Source organism: Lepisma saccharinum, chromosome 19 (assembly GCF_977018435.1).
Source record: "Lepisma saccharinum chromosome 19, izLepSacc3.1, whole genome shotgun sequence".
NCBI classification, from domain to species: Eukaryota; Metazoa; Arthropoda; class Insecta; order Zygentoma; family Lepismatidae; genus Lepisma; species Lepisma saccharinum.
This window is the reverse complement of record NC_139247.1, coordinates 27,519,790-27,542,387: the sequence shown is the minus strand read 5'-3', so window position 1 is coordinate 27,542,387 and position 22,598 is coordinate 27,519,790. Positions and strand designations below refer to the sequence as shown.

Genomic DNA, 22,598 nt, shown 5'->3' with positions numbered 1-22,598 from the left:
TGGGGTATGATACAGACAATATCAATATTATAGCACACAGTAAAGATAAATATATTGCAATAGAGATTGTTCTTAGATTCCTGGATTCATATCAGTTTCTTCCCAGCAGTTCGGCTACTCTGGTGAGTCAATTAACCGATAATGAATTTGTTCACACAAAAGAACATTTTGGTGAGGATAGGATAGAATTGCTGAAAAGAAAAGTTGTCTTCCCATATGATTACATGGATAATTTCGAAAAATTTAATGAGACACATTTACCATCGATAGATAAATTTTATAATGAACTTGAAGATAAAGAATATAGTGAGGAAGATTATCAACATGCACATAGAGTCTGGAAAACACTAGGTTGAAAAACAATGGGGGATTACCATGACAACTACTTGATTCTAGATACTCTACAGTTGGCAGATGTGTTCGAAAATTTTTGAGAATGTAGTATTAAATTTTATGAAGTAGATCCTGTATTCATGTACACAACACCTGGTTTATCCTGGCAGCAATGCTTTTAAATACAAAAGCTGAATTTGGTCTTATTAATGATATTGACCTGCACATGTTTGTTGAATCTGCTAAATGTGGTGGTATAGTCCAGTGTCATTTAAGATATGCAAAAGCAAACAATAAATATTTACCTAACTATGATCCTAGCAAACCATCTAAATATATATTTTATGTTGATATGAACAATTTATATGGTTATGTCATGACTCAATCATTGCCAATCGGTGATTACAAATGGATGAGTGAAGAAGAACTTGAAGACATGGATTTCCTAAATTGGCCTGAAGATCATCCAGAGGGTTGTTACTTGAATGTTGATATGGAATATCCATCAGATCTCCATGACAAACATCGTGGATTAGCTATGGCACCAGTTTCTCAGAAAGTCCCAGGTACAGAGGAAAGTCTTTTGAAAATAAAAAAAAAATATCATGTTCACTATCGATTGTTGCAATATTATTTGGAGCAAGGTATGAAACTTACCGAAGCCCATAAGGGGTTAAAATTTAAACAAGAAAAATGGTTAAAATCTTATATGGATAAAAATACAAAGAATAGAATACAAGCAAATTCTAGACTTGAGCAAAATTATTTTAAATTAAAGAATAATTCAAATTTGAAAATTAATGCAAGACAATAAAAAAATCATGTAATATGTAATTTGGCATCTGATCCAAAAATAATTAAAAAAACTTGTTGCTGATCCTAGATTTAAGAGTTTTACAGAAATTGATGATAGCAATCTAACTCTTATTGATAGAAGAAATACTAATGTAAACATCAATATGCCAATAGCTGCAGATGTTACCGTCCTAGAATTAGCTAAATTAGAAATGTATAGATTTCATTATGATGTTATGAAACCCAGGTACAAAGATAAAATTGAAGTAGCCTATATGGATACTGATAGTTTTGTGTATTTGCCTAATTTGTATGGCAAAGAAGAAATTAAAAGAGCCAAGGGTGTAAGTCGACCATGTACAAGAGAACTTACAATGGAAGATTTTAAAGAATGTTTATTTGAAAAGAAAACTAGAAACATGTCTTCATATCATCTGACTAGCAAATTAGATGGTGTACATACAATAAAAAGAAATAAAATAGCCCTCAATGGGGATGATAATAAATTGCAAATATTAGATTGCAATGTCCATACTAGGGAATATGGACACTATAGCACAAGCAAACATTGTGATAAATGTAAGTTGAGCTTGAAGAAGAGAACTTACAATGTAAGATTTTAAAGAATGTTTATTTACTAGCAAATTACCTATGTTTATATTACAAAAAATAAAGTAGCTCTTGATAGCAATAATAATAAATTGCAAATATTAGATTGCAATGTCCATACTAGAGAATATGGACATTATAATACAAGTAAACAATGTAATAAATGTATTAAAATATTACATTAGTATTAAATATTTAACATTAAAATAGTATTAAAAATTATTCTATTATCTATTAAAATGTGATAAATGTTTATGAATTAAAAAATTGATACAAATATTAATATTATTTTTTAAAAATATTTTTCTTATATATTGTAATATCTATTTGAGTTAGGGGGGTGTAGAGTAGCCTAAGGCTAAATTTTTGCTCTAAAATAAAAATATATTGTATTCTATTTCATTATATATATTAGTATTAAATAGTATAAAAATTAAAATTGTTCTATCACTCTTTCATTCTTTACATCATATATGTATGATTTCTCTACAATTAAAATTGCATTGCATATGGTATTTTCAGGTAAAGTTTCATGAAACTCTCATACTAACTTAATATTTCTTCGATCATTAATAACTACCAATTTTCTTTTTGATGCATTTATTAAAAACATTGGTCTGTGAATTATAAACTCATCTGGATTATAATACATATCAATATTTCCTTAAGTTACCCTCTTAAAAGCACAATAGGCTTCATATAACTTCAAATAATCTTGATCTGCAATGTTTAAATTGTAATTTTCACGTGGGAATACCTCATTTCGACCATTCTTCAGATATATGTTTTTAATTTTACAATTATCAAACTGGCTGCTATCTTTTTCCTGATTGTCATCTCTCCCTGTCTGAAACAATACAGCTATGAACTCTGGCATATCGTATTGTAGAGATTGAAACTGATTAGTAATATCGAATTCAAAGAATTTACCCTCCACTGGCCTCTGCAGTGATATGTATAAAATTGTATCGTAATTTGAGGATTTTTCAAAATGTTAGCTTTGTATTTGAGAGCATAATTCGATTCATATTCAACTATAGGCATGTGTAACTCCATAGACTGAATCACACATTTTGCAGCTTCAGGTAAACTAGCATTGTTGGCTGTTCCATCTTAATTCAAAGTTTTGTATCTCATTATTGAATTATGATCATTGGGTGATCTGCGAAATATGATACTCAAACCACCTTTCCACATAATTACTTTATAATCAGAGAAAAGCCACCAAATAGCAATCTAATGGGAAACAGTACTGTGTGACTTTTTGCTTGAATTTTTGTTCCAGCTTCAAACCCACCAACTTTGTAATATACACTCTGATTTGGATAGTTTCAATGCCCCCACTGTAGTGGATGTAATCCCAGGAAAATCAATTCTGTCAATTGACTGTACCATGCTTTCTGATTTCAACTTGTGAGAATAATAATGGAACAAAATTATCTATAAGTTTTACATTAGCCCCAGATGGGGGATATTCTGCACTATTACTTTTCTTGATGATGTCAAATTTTATATACAGATCCCATCTATGTGGATGAATAAAACCATCCCCTATTGTTATGTCAAATTGAATATCCTTATTCGGTTCATTGAGGTTAGCAAATATCCTCCTGTTTGGAGGGAATGACTGCAACCTCTCGATATTTTCCATTGGTATTTATATTTAAATATTAATTTCTATTATCGCAGTGGTATTAGCACTGGCAAAATTGATGATCTCATTTTTCTCATTTGTAATTGTTATCTCTATGTAATTAACTTTATCGAGAGAGACAGGGAAATAGACGGATGGGATTGGGGAATATATGATAGGTTCCATAAATTCTGAATTTGACTTAAATGTAGCAATGATACCTGTCTCCTTGTGGCTACCAACTGAATTTTCTTCAGCTTTAATAATCATTCCTTTAGCAATGTTGCAGTGAATATTCAATGTTTCTATAGCTAAGAATTTTGGTATAAATGTACCTGTGTGCCTAATACCTGCTTCTAATTTGCTTTTGTTGGTGAAACCTAGAAGTTCGCCCATGGTAGATAGGTCTACTGTTTCTTTGGTAGATACAATCTCCACTCTGTGTGTTACAGAGTTTTGAGATAGCAATACAGTGTTAGGAATTTCTGATTGTAAAGTAGATAAATTATATTGTCCAGGAGGAATAATAATTTTTTCATTACCTACAAATATAGAATTGTTGTAGGTAGTTACATTTGGAATCAGATATAAGCTGTAGAAGTCTCTCAGAGCTATGGATTTTGGATTGATAATATCATCGTGGAGATGTAGTTTCAAGATCGAAGTCTCGCTGGAGAGATGAAAAATTCCCATATTTAATACTCCACACTGCTTTTTAAAAATCTTGTAATTTGATGGTATGTATTTTATTTAATATTCTAAGCATCGTAATGCAAACATGACCACATATAATTTGATCGAAATCTTGAATCCGTTCGTCGTTGTAATAAACCTTAACATGTTTTAAATAATGAATTAATTCTGTAGGCAGTACCCCTCCGAAAGAATCGAAAATAAAGGCATTGTTATTTTGTTCATAATAGCATATCCAGTGAGTACCGATATTTTCACCACTCCACATTCTCGTGAGAAAGGGGGACTATCTTTAGGGCGAGAATCAGACATGAAAACTCCCCTGAAATGTCGAATTTTAAATATTTTAACTAAAGATTCAATGTCTTGGTTCGTGAGTGCTTCTTCTTTTTTTTAATTTTCTGAGTGCTCTGGACTTCACACCACTGCCTAATTTTTTTCTCCATGCCAAGATTATGATGCTTCTGCTCTTCTAGTTCTGCCTTATTCTTTTTTGAATCAATTATAGTTTTGGCAATAGCTGCACTACTCCCCGCTAAGCTCCCCACTGCCCCCAAAGGCAGATAGCTGGAATGCTGAACATGAATCCTCCAATATGTAATTTTTTCATGCATTTTGCAAACGTTTTAATTGTGGTGTACTAAGTAATAATTTCATTCCATTTCCTTTGGCTATACATTGTCTCTTCTTTTCCTGTTGTTTTTTAGTTAAAATTGAATTAATTTTTAAATTTTTAAGATCATGATATGGAATTTGGTACACAATTCCTTTAGGTTTCATGTTGTTTTTTATTATTATTATTATTATTTTTTCTGGGTATATATATATATAAAGACTCCATCCTAATTTTTGTTTTGTATTCGTAGCAATGGTTGTACCCAATGCTGTTATTCGTTCACCTAATGAAGCATCTTTGCTGGTTACTTCCATATGCAGTCTCTTCCAATTTTTGATCAGACACATGACGAGCATCCAGATCTTTGTATGTGTTGTATGCAATGTCATGTTCTTTACAAGCTGCATCGAGAGGATTGATTCCCCTGTCCCCTCTTTTTAATTGTTTCTCAAGTTTTGTCCCAAGACCACAGTATTGGTAACCAGGTACGTGTAACTCAAATGGGAGCTTATTAATAATATCATTTACCAAACCTCGACCGTCTGATACATTCCAGAATTTAGGGGGTAGAGTATTGATAATTTTAATTAATTATCCTATACCTTTGGGATCATTTACAATAAAATGAGCTAGTTTATTGCTAATCATGTCTACAATACCCATTTTCTCGTTGTAAAAGTTGTTGTTTCCAGCATTTTCCTCCCCTCCTATAACCAGCAATCTATGAGTTTTCTCACATCATCTACCCACACAAATTCTTTAGGTAAAGTATTGTATTGTTTGATACCACTACCAGTTTTGAGTTGGTTCCAGATAGGTTTAATAAGATTCTTGTATTTGTCCCCACTGATCGATTTAACACGATTTTGAGTGGCATCGTTATTTTGATATAAGGCATCACATAGTATCAAAATATCTGAGTCACTCTGATAATCTTCTGTAAAATTCTTTGGTTGTTTCTTAGTGATGAGCTCCCATAATCCAGGAGTGCCAGGATATCTGGACCAGCTATTTTTCCCACCCAAATTGATTTTTATGTTATCCCCTTCGAATGTTCCTCTAGATTTCCCAATTTTCCAAACCACACCCTCATTTGTCTCTATGGTCGGATGCAATCCAAACACTTCATCTTTTTCAAATTTACCAGTACTCACGTATGTGCCAAGGGACCCAACTCAATTTTTTCAGGTTCTTCTATGGCTGCTTTAGGTGGTTGTTGGAGGGTCAGAGGTGTGTGAATACTGGATAATGGTGTAGGAGCAAAATCTGCATAGTTTTTAGCAGTAAGAGGTACCAATTCATTTATGAGATTTTTATTTTGTTCTGTGACACTGTTCATAGAAGCCACGATTCTCAGATTTCCAACCTTTGAATCGTTTGGTCAGGTAATCACGTAATTTTAAATTAACTTCCATTTTATGTTTTGACATATTTATTTTATGTTTTGACATATTTATTTTTTGATTAGAGGTTATTTTGTATCGTTTCTACATTCAAAAAGTCGTTGATTTTATTTCTAAATTTTCCATTGTTAGGTTTTCGAGTCATGTCGATCGTAACAAATCCAAAATCATCGCTGTTCCAACAAGATGAACAGAATTTTGAAAATTGGTTGCAATTTAAGTCACCCCCCCCACGTAATCATCACATACAAGTTTCAAATTAGTGTGATCTTGACGAAACAAACTAATTAGGTTTGTATTATCTCGTAGTAATTGTTTGGGAATTTTGGAATAAGTTTGAGCTAAATAGAAGTAGTCTATTTCTTTGTGACAACCCTGTGTAAAGAAATTTAGGATTTCGTTTTGATTTTCTAGATTGACATCATCAAAAACTACAACAGAATTTTTTAAACAATCATTGAGGGGTTTTATTTTTGATGCAAATGTAGCTATGTTAAGTCCCTCGTACAGCTTCATGAGTTGCTGGTATTTTGGTTGTTCTAAACTTTTAGAGAATACATACAGGTGTCTATTTTCCAATCTAGCCAATTAGGGGCGAGCAGGAAATTATCTACCAGCAGAGAGGTTTTTAGACAGCCCCCAGAGAGGGGACCTACAATGAGGCACCTTATATTATCAGGTAACAACTCCCCATTTTTTTTTACTAGTTTCCACTAAATCTGGTAAACGCTGTACTACATTCCGTGTTGGTGTCAAAGAATCACCTGGTTTGCTTGTATCCAACTTCTTTCTGGCAGTCCCAGCCATTTAACATACAATTTATTATTTTTCTTACGAAGTATTTTCTCAATTAAGTACCTATCTCGATATTTTGTTTTACTGAGTTCCTCTTCATAAAATCTCCCCTTCAATATTTTATTATAATTATCTTGTATGATATATGTATTTCTATTCCCTGGTAAAACTTGAACTACAGTGAATAACTCTGTACTCCAATTTTGGCGAATGCCTTCTCAAATAAATGTTTAAATTTACTGACTCTTATCTGTTCTATTTTGTATTTTGGTTTCTTGGTACTGTATTTATATTTTTGACAATAAACAGTAGAGATCAACCTAGACTCATCAGACTTGGTTACCTCAGCAGGTTTCATGTGAATAGTTCTGTGTACTGAATTATTATAATTATGAACTAGCTCGGGTAAAATTTGTACCCATTTATAGTTACCCTGTAGAGTAAATTGCCTCCACATGCGATTTTTTAATGTTCTGTTGAATCGTTCCACTATACTTGCTTTCAAATCACTGTATGTAGAATAATGTTTAATATTCTATTGCTGTATCAACTTGGTAAATGTGGAATTAAAATTCTTTTCTTCTGTCTGTCTGTAAATATTTTGGTATCCTACCCTCACTAAATATGGACTTTAAAGCCTCGGTAACACAAGTACCTGTCTTGGATTTTAGAGGAACAGCCCACCCATATTTACTGAATGTATCAATAACTGTAAGCATATATTTGTAATCATGATTTATCTTATGTAAATTTTTTAAAGTTCCTGTGCTCCTTTCTATCAGATCAGCTTGGAACAAATCGTCTACAACTTTGGTTTCCACACTCAATCGTTTGTAGTTACGACGAGCTAGTCTGTGTAATTCATTAACTATATCTTGTCTTGACATCGGGTACTATAAGAAAATATCACATAAAATGGATTATTTTCGGGGTATAATTGTTTCACTTCAAATAATAATTTGTCACCAGCATACACACGAAAACCAGATAATTGTTCATCCTCATGTATTTTATATTTGTTTACAGATTCATCCCAAATGCAATAGGTATCTGAAGTGCTCTGTACACTCCATCTTATCTCTGTATGGTGAAATTTGGCACTACTATATGTTTTCCCTTCTTTACTTAGCCAAATTTTAAAAATCTAATATTACCATCAAGAAAAAATTGATGAGACTGAGTGTAGGGATACAATTTGTAAACATTACCTGCATTAACATAAGTCCAGTGCCCTCGCACATTTGCTACACTCTCAAGTCTAACTATCTCAACAGTGAAAAATTGACGTAATTCAAGATCATCTAATCTGATTAATACTGATTCTTGATATTCGTTTATAGTGCGTACCACTTCATCGTAGCTCTGATTGATTTTCACATCGACATACAATTGTTTAAATTGTTCTTTGAGTTCATGAAGTTGTGAGGCAATACTTGATAAAGCAGATTCTTGACTTGTTTCGAGGGTACTAATTTGTAGCTTAATGTAGAAATAATCTCCTGCTAACTTTCTACAAGTTTCAATTTGGTACTCTGGCTTGCAAGATCATGTACCTGACTTCTGATTTCTTCAAACAATGCATGAAGTTAGTTGACTATCTGGTTGGTAGGCAAAGTAGTGATGGTGTCTTGAATTACAGCAATTTCCGCTTGAATGTTCTTGATGTCCTTTGACTTCAGTATTCGATTTACTGCTCTTTTTACATATCTTAACTCCTGGGAAGTGGTAAATTAGCTATAGTATTTTGAAGTGTGGTCAAAGCTTGTCTGACAACATCCAACTCAGTAGCATCTGCAACATTGCTCAAAGCATCTTTAAGTTGTTGTATGTCATCTTGTGTAGGCGTAGATTGCTGTAATATTTCTAAATTGTTCTGTATGTCATCAATCAGATGATGAAAATGGGATAGTTCGGATTCGGTATTGAGGTTTTCCAGCTTGGTAATTTGTTCTTGGATTATGTTTAATTATGCTTGGCAACTTGAATTCCAGAGTTTCTTGTACATTTGTCAATTCATTTCTCATGGTTGTCAAAGTGTCTTCAATATGAGCTATGGTACCCTGTATCTTCCCAAAATTTTCATAAGTCTCCAACTGTAATTTGATACTGCCAACACTGCATGCGATGGCATTTAATTTGGAAGATGAAGTTAAATTATTGATAAAATCTTCCAACGTTTGCAGTTTGGCTTGAACTTCTGTTATGGCTCTGTGTAACTGATCTGTTTGCTGTTCAGTTTTAATATTTTCTAGTGTAGGAATTTCGAAAGATAGAAATTGCTCTCGTAATTCGAGAATACTGGCATTAAACTGTTCATACTGCTCTTGTGTTTTGATATTTTGAATAACAGAAAGCAGTTTGGTACGAATAGTATCTGCTTGATTGTTTAATTCTTGTTTGAATTGTTCTGAAGTGGTTGTTTGGAGTTGTCGAAATTTATGAAGTTCATTTTTCAACTTGGCTATAGTCTCTTCTAAGTTTTGAACATTTTCTATTGAGGCTAAATTGGTATATTTTTGGAGTAGGTATTTAAGTTCGCCATCAATTTTGACTATGGGATTAATTAATTCAATTTTGGAGATTTGTAATCTCAGCTTGTATATTTAAGTGTAGTGAATTTTCTAAAATTAATAAATCGGATTTAAGTTTCTTAAGAATCTCGTCTAATCTGGCAATGTCACTGGAATTATCTGGTATCTCTTGTTGTCTTCTATTTCCAAATATATCCATTGTTTTGTTTATTTATTTTTATTTTTAATTTGTTTTTATTTTTGTTTTGGTATTTTTATATATTCATGAGAGGATAAATTATTCTTATTTCGATAAAGAGAAGAATTAACTTATCATACTCCCAATTATTTCAGCATAGAGGAAATTGCCTGCTTCTACCTCGTATGTTGTGTTGGGATCTGTTGCATTGTGTTTAATCCTGTACAAATTTCGACCTATGTGTACAACTGCTGAATTGGGTGGGGAGGTACTTATTTGAACTTTCCCTGTAACAGGAATTTTATAAGATGTTTGGTTATTGTTAAATACATGTAATTGTTTACCCGTATCCTCATCCACTTGATACCAGATACTATTTAGATGGATGATAACCAGATCTCTTAGTTTAGGATGAAAATCCCTAAAATTATCCATGTTTACAGGGATTCTTTGTATTGGAATGTGTTTCTTGAAACCGAAAACATTGATAGGCATTATTTCTTTTGGGTTATTTTATTATCGAGTTTGATTTCAAATTAAAGAGAACGTCAAAACAAAACAAATGCAAAAAACTGCACCTTTCTATGTTGCTTGCTTCTCGAGATAAAGGCATTTTAATAATTTGCAAACATTCAGAAAGTAAGAATCAAAAGGGGAAGAGAGGAGGGGGAGAGGGGAATCCATTCATATACTAGTTTCTCATGCTATGAATGAGAAAGAGCTATAATAATCCTTTTCATGTCTACACATTGCCCCATGCTCGAGGTCATCTTTTGATATCTTTGCACGTCACACGGACAATGCTCTATTTCCTGTGACGAGCATGGATTAGGAATATGTGAGTTACTGGCGGGTGCCACAAAATTGGTTGACCTTCTCAGTAAAGGAATGTATTGACGTTAGAAGCTTGCACAACTTTGTGCAATACAAAAGACGTATGTTTTCAATGTTTCTTCATGATGTCATCGCTAACCAATGGGTAAACTTTTTAAACGGGAAAATCCATTTTTTTATTGCATTCGTAAAGTATAAAAGTGATCGCGTATGAGTACTCGGGTTTTTCATTTTAGTAGGCACTAGTGAGCAGATACGCTTGCTATAACTAGAAAATACATATTACACAGTTCAGAGCTTTAACAACTTGTTCCTTCAGAGCAAGTTAAAGTATCTAAGTTTCCTTTAGAGGCAATTGAGTTTGCATTAGAGCTTTTTGTCAGCATAAAGCTGAAAATTAAAGTTTTTCACTTGTAAAATTTTCTCTTTTTAATTGTAGTTTGTTTGTGTGATTGAAAATATTATATTACTAACAAGATTTTACAATATTTTTCTTAATCTTTCAATGTTTAAAACCCTCTTCAAGGTAATTTTGATATATACTGACACTTACATTTGATATTTTTAAAGAAGAAACCATTTTTGATGCACTAACACTAATTAGCTTTTGCAATTTGCTTATTATTCAATATATATATATATATATATATATAACATTAACTTCATTACTACACACAATTTTGAATGCTTTACATCCGAGGTACATATATATTTTTATATATAGCTTTTTCTTCTAAAAATACACACATGTACATTTCAGATGCAAAATTAATCAGAATACATACGTTTGAGAAATAATTATTTACACTGCACTGTACTGCACTGCTAATAACTTAAATTAGTATCTAAACATTTCAAATGTAAAAATTAATCAGAATATACACATTTGAGAAATAATTATGTGCACTGCACTACACAACACTGTACTGCACTGTAAAATAACTCAAAATCACTATCAATATATCTATTTCTTTTAAAAATATATAATAATTGTAAATGCAGTATATGCTTAAAATATACTGATATAGGCTCAAAAAATAAATTTTGCCCCTATGAATTGAGCTTTGATAAAAAAAACATAATTATTTTTTATACTATAAAAATGGTAAAATTAGCATTTTTTGGATCTTTTCCCCTTGGAAAATTAGCTGAAATCAGGGTAAAATGAATAAATACAAAATAAATGGCCACGACGAAGCATACTATACTACTAAACAATATGTTTAATTCCACTTTTAGCACATTGCCTCCACATTTTATAATTCTTAAGTATATTTCATCCTATTCTTTTGCTTTTCCATTTCTCATTCTTTTAATCAAATATTTTACTTCTGTTTCTTTTTATTTCCTTCCATCCCATCTTTCCCTACACACACTCCATTATCTTGGTTGGATTCTCCTCTCTTCTTTCCTAAACTTTTCTGTATAATACTGTCTCCAAACCTCTAGGACTTTTCCCATTTCAGTTTCATCCTTCAAGAAGTTTAAACAGGACGAAGTGCATGTATCTGCCGATATACAATCAGTTAATAACAACAACTGACTTGAACATGAGTTTTTCCCCTTGCTGGAAAGAAACTTCACATTAATACATTTATATTTGACACTAAATATATTAGAGACCTTGGTTTCAGGTGAAATCGTATCATGTTGATAGTTTATAAGATGTAAAATTTATTCAAAACAACAGAAAAGGTAATAATTCAATCGTACAAATAACATCATGTTATATCAGTTCTGTTCTCAAACAACAATTATCAAATATCAATTAACGAACAGAATTTTCACTGCCAATATTTATCTCTTGTCATAAGCAAGAACTGCTCAAAAAGTTTCAAAATTTATAGGTGAATGATCTTCTATTTCTGGTACGACCTTTTTAAGAGATTTTCAATAACAGAAGTACCAAGAAACTGATTACAGCAGTTTATTTGTTTACATCCTTTCACCAACAACATTTCGTGGCTCTCATATGCTCAAACAGAAAATTAGAGGGATTTCACATACAAAATATTTCCCTGAGAAACTATTCAATTGATTTTTTTACATGATTTTGACATGCCCTGAGTAAACGAGTTTTAAATGCCATTCGTGCACGCCTTATGATAAGTGTTTTACTTTCTTATTTATTTTGGTCACGTGACACCTACTAATAACCCTATAACTTATTACTCACTTATACGTTGTGATCGTACGATCTTTTTATTATTTCAGTCAATCGATATAGCAATTTAAAGTTGAATTTTGCAAGGTTTCCGTACAGTTGCAACCTTTTCTCAATATAGCATTGTGCTATTCTTTGTTATGTGCACGATGTCAGTAGATCAGACACAGCTTTTTGTCAATCCACACTGCACATGCAAAGCTAGCTATGAACGGGGTATCGTAATCAGAAGTACCGTTGAATTTTGATACAAAAGGTCTCTCTGGAGCACTAAAGAAGAAAGGCTCAAGATCACTTACGATCTTGAGGTGGGGCTAAATTCAAGGTCAATTCAGACAAGGATAAAATTCACCACTTTCCACTCTACGACGAAGCATCTCCAAAGAAAATAACAGCAGAATCCTTTCACTGCTAACTGTATTCCTTATACAGAGTAGCCATGCATTCCTACTCTCCGAAATATTATCCAAAAAAACCTTTCTCTTGCACCGATCAGCTGCTGAAACCATCTCCTTTCTCGTCCATGTTGCGAGCTTCACCCGCTTTTCCGCACAAATTCACATTCCTGCATCACGCGTTCAACAATTCACCTCTTTCAAAGACTGCAGGTTCCATTAACTTTGTAAGAAGTTGCACATGCAATAAACATTACAAATTTATACATGCAGAGTGTGACAAGGATCTTATATAGATATAAGTAACATAGATCTATGTTTGGTGTCTATAGAATGATCTCCCCACATCCGTAGTTATTCATTAAAGATTAAGCAAATTTTAACATTCCTAACATGTGTGCTTTCTCATATGAAATCTTGAACTCACGCTGCACGCGAAACAAAATCTCCCTTAGCCTTGAACCAGAGCGTTAACGAAAAGCATTAAAAATATGCTAATAAGGCTTTATTTAACACGAGGAATGTACTGATTTACAACACACTTATTAACAAACGTAAATATGGAGTTAGACAATCAAATAAGTCGATTAAAATTTAGTAATCGAGGAAATTATATAACTGAAATTTGGAAAATAATTAAAGAGAGAGCTAGCGATGACATTCTTGTATTTAGGGTGGAGATCGCACCAAACAGTAGTCACCAGCCACCTAGCGTGAATTCTTGCAATTAAATGAACCAATCACTTCCATCCCCTAAGTATATATCATGTAATAATTTTATAATGACTTACTCAAAAATGACAAACATTACTTCACCCGTTACTGTCATAAAGAGTAATGGGCTCAAACTGTCCCCTTGTTTTACTCCTCTATTCATCTTAAAAGTTTGTGATGTTATCTGTTCCACACACTTCTGCTGATTTTAGTATAATTTGTTTCAGATGTGACCAATTTTGATCTATATCATCATCTAACTCTTCCATTCAAAGCGTGTTTATTTTTAACCCTAATACTATTTGTATTTCTTGCTTTTAATTCTGGTATATGCTTTTGTTGTTTTTCTTTTTCCAGCTTTGAAGTTTGTATCTGTGACTAATAGTCAGTAGTCTGTTGTTAACTGCCCGCCATATAACTTTTACATCCCAAATATACAGGGGGTGGACAAAAATATGGAAACACCTCGTGAAATGCACATCTGTATTCACATGTTCATTATTTCAATGCTTGTAGGTGGCGCTGCCATATTCGCCTAATACCACTACCTGTCCAACCTTCACACTACATTGCAAGCTTCATTTAATGTGAAGACAGTGTTCTGTGCAGTTGGCAGTAGACAAATTGTTGAAGCCCGTATGGTGGGTGCTTCCGTAACCAAAGTAGCCAAAATGTTTGGTGTTTCGCGAGGCACTGTATCCAAGATTATGACCGCATACAGGACGACTGGAAAAACTGCATCCAATAAACACCAGCGTGGACGGAAATGTGTGTTGAGTGATAGAGACGCCAGAACATTGCATAGGATTGTGATGAAAAATAAGACGACTACAGGTGCAAAAGTAACTGCTGGACTGAATGTCATGCTCACAAACCCTGTCAGTCAAAACAGTACAAAGGGAGCTCCACAAGCAGGGTGTTTCTGGACGAGCATCAATTCCTAAGCCTCTCGCCAGTTATCCAAATGCCACTAAGAGGAGACAGTGATGCCAAAGTCATAACCTGGACTATGGGGCAGTGGAAGAATGTCATTTGGTCAGATGAGTCCTGCTTCACACTTTTTCCGACTTGTGGCCGAGTTTATGTCTGGAGAATGCCGGCCCAAGCTTATGATTCCGATTGTTTGCTGCCAAGAGTGAAATATGGCGGGGGTTCGATCATGGCATGGTGAGCCATATCGTGGTATTCTGTGGAGTATTCTGCCAAGGACTATGTGACGATTTTGAGCGACCAGGTCCATCCCATGGTGCAAACTTTGTTCCCCAATGGTGATGCTATTTACCAAGGCTACAAAGCTCCTATTCACTCAGCTCACATCATCCAGGACTGATTTTCTGAGCACGACGATGAAGTGTCACATCTACTATGCCCACCACAATCACCAGATCTCAATATTATTGAGCCTTTGTGATCTGTGTTGGAGATAAATCTGCATGTGCGATATCCACCTCCATCATCGTTAACGGAACTTGCCAATGTTTTGCAGGAAGAATGGTACAACATTCCCTTGAAAACCATACAGGATCTCTATTTGTCCATTCCGAGAAGGCTGCATGCCAAATGTTCTCCTACACCATATTAGTCACGGAAACTTTTTTTTTGTTGTATGTTTCCATATTTTTGTCCACCCCTGTATCTTCTCATGCTATCTTGGAATATAATATAGTCATTTATGCTTTTTGCTTCTCTTCCATTGCCTTCAAAGGTAATTAGTTTGATTTTCTTGTGTTTAAAGTATGAGTTCCCTATCTTCATCTTATTTACCACACAGAAGTTTAGCACCCTTTGTCCATTTCTATTTTTGATCTCTTCTCCTCCATATGACCCAAGCACTCCCTGCCCATTTCTTCGATCATTACCCACTCTTCCATTTAAATCTCCCATGATGACATCTATTTCTTTTTGCTCAATCTTTTCTACTGTTATCTAAAGTTGATCCTAGAAAACTCCATGTCTGCTACATTTGCATCCTCTGTTGGGGGATATACCTGTGTTATTGTTATTGGCTTCTCTAGTGCAATGTGTATGGTCATAATTCTTGAGCTGATTGCTTCCCAGCAGGTCACTTTCTGATGTATTTCTCCAGCTACCACTACTTTGGAGAGAGAGAGAGAGAGAGAGAGAGAGACAGACAGACAGACAGACAGACAGACAGACAGACAGACAGACAGACAGACAGAGAGAGAGACTGACTGACTGACTGACTGACTGACTGACTGACTGACTGACTGACTGACTGACTGACTGACTGACTGACTGACTGACTGACTGACTGACTGACTGACTGACTGACTGACTGACTGACTGACTGACTGACTGACTGACTGACTGACTGACTGACTGACTGACTGACTGACTGACTGACTGACTGACTGACTGACTGACTGACTGACTGACTGACTGACTGACTGACTGACTGACTGACTGACTGACTGACTGACTGACTGACTGACTGACTGACTGACTGACTGACTGACTGACTGACTGACTGACTGACTGACTGACTGACTGACTGACTGACTGACTGACTGACTGACTGACTGACTGACTGACTGACTGACTGACTGACTGACTGACTGACTGACTGACTGACTGACTGACTGACTGACTGACTGACTGACTGACTGACTGACTGACTGACTGACTGACTGACTGACTGACTGACTGACTGACTGACTGACTGACTGACTGACTGACTGACTGACTGACTGACTGACTGACTGACTGACTGACTGACTGACTGACTGACTGACTGACTGACTGACTGACTGACTGACTGACTGACTGACTGACTGACTGACTGACTGACTGACTGACTGACTGACTGACTGACTGACTGACTGACTGACTGACTGACTGACTGACTGACTGACTGACTGACTGACTGACTGACTGACTGACTGACTGACTGACTGACTGACTGACTGACTGACTGACTGACTGACTGACTGACTGACTGACTGACTGACTGACTGACTGACTGACTGACTGACTGACTGACTGACTGACTGACTGACTGACTGACTGACTGACTGACTGACTGACTGACTGACTGACTGACTGACTGACTGACTGACTGACTGACTGACTGACTGACTGACTGACTGACTGACGTACTTACTTACTTACTTACTTACTTACTTACTTACTTCTTCCTTTGCTCTATTTCCTATTGGGATCTCAAGAGTAACTATACGGCATATGCTTTTAGAAGGAACATGAGTTCAGCCAATACGCTGCCAGCACTCTTGCTCTGTTGTCAAACCAAGTGTTAGCGGAAGGGGAACACAGAGAATTCGTTGTGTCCAATATTCAACTTTTTTATATATAATGAATGCACATGATATTTGAGTACAATGAAATATATAGTGAAGAATTCTACACAGGATTATATCATATCACTGCGGCATATAAGATAAACTCGTACCTGAAAGAAGTTTGAAGGAATTTATTATAGAGGATCTGCAAGGTCATCATCATCATCACTCGTTTCTGTTTTCTGGCATGTTTCCCAGGAGATTTGAATAGGGGATCACCGATTTCTGTGGTAGATACTTTACCCTGTTTTATATTACGCAACACAGTAAAAACAAATACACCACACATTATTGCCATAAGTTCTCGACTCTGAGAAAACACTGTTTCAGCACGAACTTCTTCCAACGCCAATTCATTGAAGTAAGAATATACTTTAAAAGTAAGATTTCTGTCTTGTGAATGTAATATATTACCCTCGGTGCCTGTACTACTGGTACTACGTTTCGAGAGCAACTTTATTAATTTGATTTGATTTGTTTTACTTTGCCTTTCTGTCACTTTTAGCTAATTGCGAAGATGGGAATGAGTGATGATATAATGAAATTGATGAATGGACATTCATAAACATACATGTCCAGGCCGGGATTCGAACCCGGAACCCCTGGTGTCGTATCGTGATATGCTAACCACTGCACCATAGGGGCCGGCGTGACATTATTTAATAACACTCACGGAACACAAACTATTGCACAACTATCGAACATAAAGGCTGTATTACACTACGCGCTACGATGCCAGGGTTCTCGGGTTCGAATCCCGGCCCGGACATAGGTGTTTGTAAGTTTCCCTTCATCAATTTCATCATAACACCACCCATCCACATCTTCGCGATTAACCAAAAGTGGCAGAAAAGCGAAGTAAAATCAATTGAATCAATCAATCAATAAGGGCTGTATTCAATCCTCTCACAATTGTTCTTCGTGGTGTAGGAGTATAATTATCTTACACCGCCCTTGTTACGAAAATGCTGAACTCAAACTGACTTAACTGACTCACAATGATCGTGAACACCAACAACAATGAACGGTTATTGTGTATATTCAGCCGAATTTGACACCCATAGCTTTACCAAGACACAACAACTCAGCGGGGTCAACACGGTGAGAACGAAAAAACAAACAAACTGAACACGGATGGAAAACGAAAGGTGTCATTGTGTGTGTGTGTGGAGAGACGTGTTGTTTCCCATGTTTCTTCGAGAAGCGATAACTCCGGCTGTAGGCGACGGAAATTCATGGGACTTGGACGGTCATGTTCAAAATGTTGTTCCTCATCTTATGGTTAACCTTAAAGTGGCGAGTTTTATGCAAACTTTTTGTGCGCAAGAAAAAATACAGAACATGGCGTTTAACTTGCACGCTGCAGTCTCCTAACTGTACAACGTTGCACTCCTGCCATTGGCTGGTCGCCAAGGACATGCTTTCTGTAGCTCCGCCCGATATCGCTTCTAAAAATGTGCATCGTATAAGTACATAGTTCTTATCCATTTTCCTTTCTCAGTTTCTTTTCTTTTTCACTTCACTCAATCCTAGTATTTTGATATTATATTTCCCCATCACCCCTATTACTTCCATCTCCTTCCCATTTATTGATCTTATATTCCAAGTTCCTTGTCCTTGCGCAATCTTAGTCTTAGGTTCCATCTGGCACTTACGAGGCATGTTGTATTTCTCTGAATCTGTTGACGACCATGTGCGGGTATGTCCGGTGGGAGAACCTCACAGCCTCTGGAGCCAAGGCTGGATTTTCTGTTGGGGTTATCTCTCTTAGCCTCTGAAGATCTCTCTTCACTGTACCCAAGAGAGTGGGTTGTGTCTTCCGCTATCTGCACCGTACCGAAGGACTCGTTCTCCGCCACATCTGACATTGAGAACTTCACCGTAACCCTGGTAAGGGGCCCTTACATGGTACTATCAGCTGGAGCCAGCTGAACTATGTTTTTTAAAGAGGTATTATTCTTTACTGTGTTTGTCCGCCTCCTTTGTCGTTGAGATGACCATCTGTCTTCTTCCACCATTGAAGTTATTGACCAGTATGTTGCTTCTTAGTCTGGCTCCTCCTCACTAGCCTGTCCAGTATAATGGAGACCCTACCAGCCATGCTAGTGCTGGCATAGGCTAGCAAGTCATTAAAGCATGCAAAACCCACCACCAACTACAAGGTCATGCAACCACAAGGTGGGGAACATGTTTTTTCATGTCTTATGATATTAACAAAAATTTGACATCAAATATGATTACTCTATTATTTTGCAAATTTCAATTAATTTAATATTACAGCCCTCAATAATTCAGTGCTTAGCCTTGTATCTTGACCAATGAGAATTCCTCCCTGCACTACTCCTAATCATCCATGACATTTTTATTTTACATTATTTGGAATGTCTAAATTGATAAATTGTAGTTCTCTTGAACGGATCAAGCTGAAAGTTAATGTGCGAAAAATCTTTCAAATCCAGAGTTTTGTAGAGTATGTGAACCATACAGGGGTGGGATGATATTGCTGAGGACCCCAGTACAAATACTAAGCCCGTAGTACGTTGGATGAGCTCCACAAGTAGAAGTTACACCCAGGATGAATCTATTTGTGTTTGAATGACTTTCACCAAGGTCCACCAAGGCACTGGTGCCAAGCCACCAGTAAGTTTTCATTAATATCTATGCCAGCTTTGTACAGTCATGGACAATTCTGAGTTGTAACTATACCATTAGCTTTCAATGAGTTTTTACAAGCCAGATGTGTCTGAGACTGTACTGGACATCCTAATTTAGGGCACATGTTCCACCTGCCCATCTGAGCAGCCACATATGTTTGCAGTCCTTTCAAAGCATTTTGCTTGAAAGCTTGTAACTCAATCATGTAAGTAAATTTTGATAAATTTCACTAGTCATTGACCATCTTCTGGGTAGTGTCACTTATTTGTCATTTCCATAGATGACACTATTGCTAGCACTCATCTTTGAACCAATATATCACTCTGCTGGGTTCTCCAACCCTACATTCCTTATCACCAACTGTTCAGTAATGCATCACCTACTTCCTCTTTCCTCTGTCCATGCTTATGTTTTTACTGAATCACCCTGTGTATGCATCAAAGCACAAGACCCACAGACAATTATAATAGCACCAGAGCCTCTTTAGTGTCCAAATTTAGTCCAGCATGTACTACGAGTGATTGACCCCTAAACTCGATTCAGCACCAGAAATATTCAAATATTGTGTACATATTGAACTAATCTTTGTTGTTGCTGAAAATTTTAAATATAGCATTATGCTATTTCTGAATAACAACATTTAACTCACCAGTACAGATGAACCTCTTTTACAGCTCTGTAAACTAGTTAGTTCTTTGCCTGAATACTAGGACTATTTTCGTTGTGTGTATACACAATGATGATAAAAAATGTTCTATCCATCTTATGTTTGAAAAAAACAATTCCTTACTTTTTCTTTCTTTTTCTAGGGGCTTAGTGAAAGCAGTGTACATGGAGAAATCTACGTCCACAATTAATCACTTTCGTGGTGGTACCAGTGATGAATTGAACACCTACAGAATTTGTAATAAGACAATATATACTGAAAGTACTTGGAAGAGGCACAAATGCATTAAGACAGATGAGAAATTCTTTTCATGTGAAATTTGCAAAAAGTTCCCAAGTAAATGTTCTTCGAAAGATCATTTACCAACACACTTGAATACAAAACCACACTTTTCCTCTTTCTGTGAAAGAAAGGGTAAATATAATGTCTCCATGTGGAGACCCACTGGTGTGGAGAATTACAGCTGTGACATTTGTAAGAGATCATTTAAGAAGCACTCTTTTTTGCAACATTCCCCTTGTGCAGAGGAGAAATATGACTGCAACATTTGTGGTAAGAAATATAGAAGAAAGGGTTCACTGGCTACACATTCAATTGTCCATATGATTGAAAAACCATACCAATGTGACATATGTAAAAAGTTTTTCAATCATAGACCAAGCCTAAATGACCACATGCTGTGCCATACTGGTGAAAGACCATTCCAGTGTGACATGTGTAAGAAGTCTTTCAGAGTGAAATCACACCTTAGGGATCATATGCGTTGTCATACTGGTGAAAAACCATTCCAGTGTGACACATGTAAAAAGTCTTTCAAAATGAATTTACATCTTAAGATACATGTGCGTTGTCATACAGGTGAAAAACCATTCCAATGTGACATGTGTAAAAAGTATTTCAGACAAAGACCAGGGTTGACGACCCACATGCGGTGTCATACAGGTGAAAAACCATTTCAGTGTGACATATGCAAGAAGTTTTTCAGACAGAGACCAGGGTTGACGACCCACATACTGTGTCATATGGGTGAAAAACAATTCCAGTGTGACCGATGTAAGAAGTATTTCACACAGCGATCAACACTAAATACCCACATGCTGTGTCATACAGATGAAAAACAATTCCACTGTGACATATGTGGAAAGACTTTCAAGCTGAAACCATACCTTATCTTGCATATGCGGTGTCATTCCAGTATGACATATGGATAATTTCTTTTAACAGGTAAATCCCAGCTTAAGGACTACATGATGTATGATATGTAGTGAAATACCACTTTACTCTGACATATATAGAAAGTCTTTCATATACAAATCAGTTTTTAATCCATTAATGCTGAAATAGAATTTCAAGTATTTTTTCAAATTCTGTTTTTGAAATGTCATAGTTAAGGCACAAATAGGGTAAAAAAAATAATTGTTAAAACATTCTATTTGCCTTCATTGCAGTCTGGCAGATTTTCCTGTCACCAGGCATTCCAGATATCCATTTCAACTACTTTTTAACTTTCTTTCTGATTATTTTGTTTTTATTGAGCTACGTAACAATTTTAATACATTGTTATCTATAGCATAACCTATTTACAGGAAATATATACAAACACAAAAACATAACAATAGTTTGAAATATATGTTCTAAATAAGTTTTTTAAAAAGTTACATGTTTCAGCACATACATCAACAGGAAATAGAGTGCTCAGTGGTAGTGTCGTTGCCTTGTAACCAAGGGGTCCAGGGTTTGATGTCTGGTGGAGGCACATAGTGGTTCAGATCCCACTTTAAACTGTAGGTTTAGTCCCGATTAGCTTTACTGTGCATAAAGTGGACTTAAAATACCAACTCAATCAATCAATCAAAAAAGAGGAAGCAGAATTATCAATCTCCCTCTTGATCATCAGTTAAAATCTGCTCTACAATGTGTGCCAAGTCTTGAAGTATTCAGAATGGATGCAGATACACATTTATCACAGTTTTGTGTAGTACATCCAGAACATAACTTACATCTAGAATTAGGTTTATTGCTCTTCACAATCCAATGTCCAGCATTATCATATTGGAGTGCATGCTGTATCTTTTTTCTCAAAAATAGTGGCCTGGTAATCTCTGTTGGTACTCCAAACTGCATCATGAGTAGGTCTGACTTTAGTAGCGATCATTGTCATTTTCATGTTATCAGCAAAATGTAGGTAGCACAAATTATGTGATCAAATGTATCCCTTTTTATGGCACCAGATATTATTTCATTGTGTATATCTAATGCATCACTC

At 35.5% G+C, this 22,598-nt stretch overlaps 1 protein-coding gene across 3 annotated transcripts in view; it reads left to right on the top strand.

Moving 5' to 3' along the window:
• Positions 1 to 22,036, top strand: part of LOC146002815 (uncharacterized) — a 59,079-nt gene extending 37,043 nt beyond the window's left edge. For 2 of the 3 annotated variants that reach the window (XM_083140776.1, XM_083140775.1), the window contains one exon: positions 20,475 to 22,036. In XM_083140776.1, coding sequence (XP_082996902.1) covers positions 20,475 to 21,543 — 1,069 coding nt within the window. In that variant the 3' untranslated portion in view covers positions 21,544 to 22,036. Of the gene's footprint in view, positions 1 to 4,929; positions 4,987 to 20,474 lie in introns of those variants that run through there. The other variant, XM_083140777.1, reaches the window with a different exon arrangement.
• Positions 22,037 to 22,598: the final 562 nt, after the last annotated feature.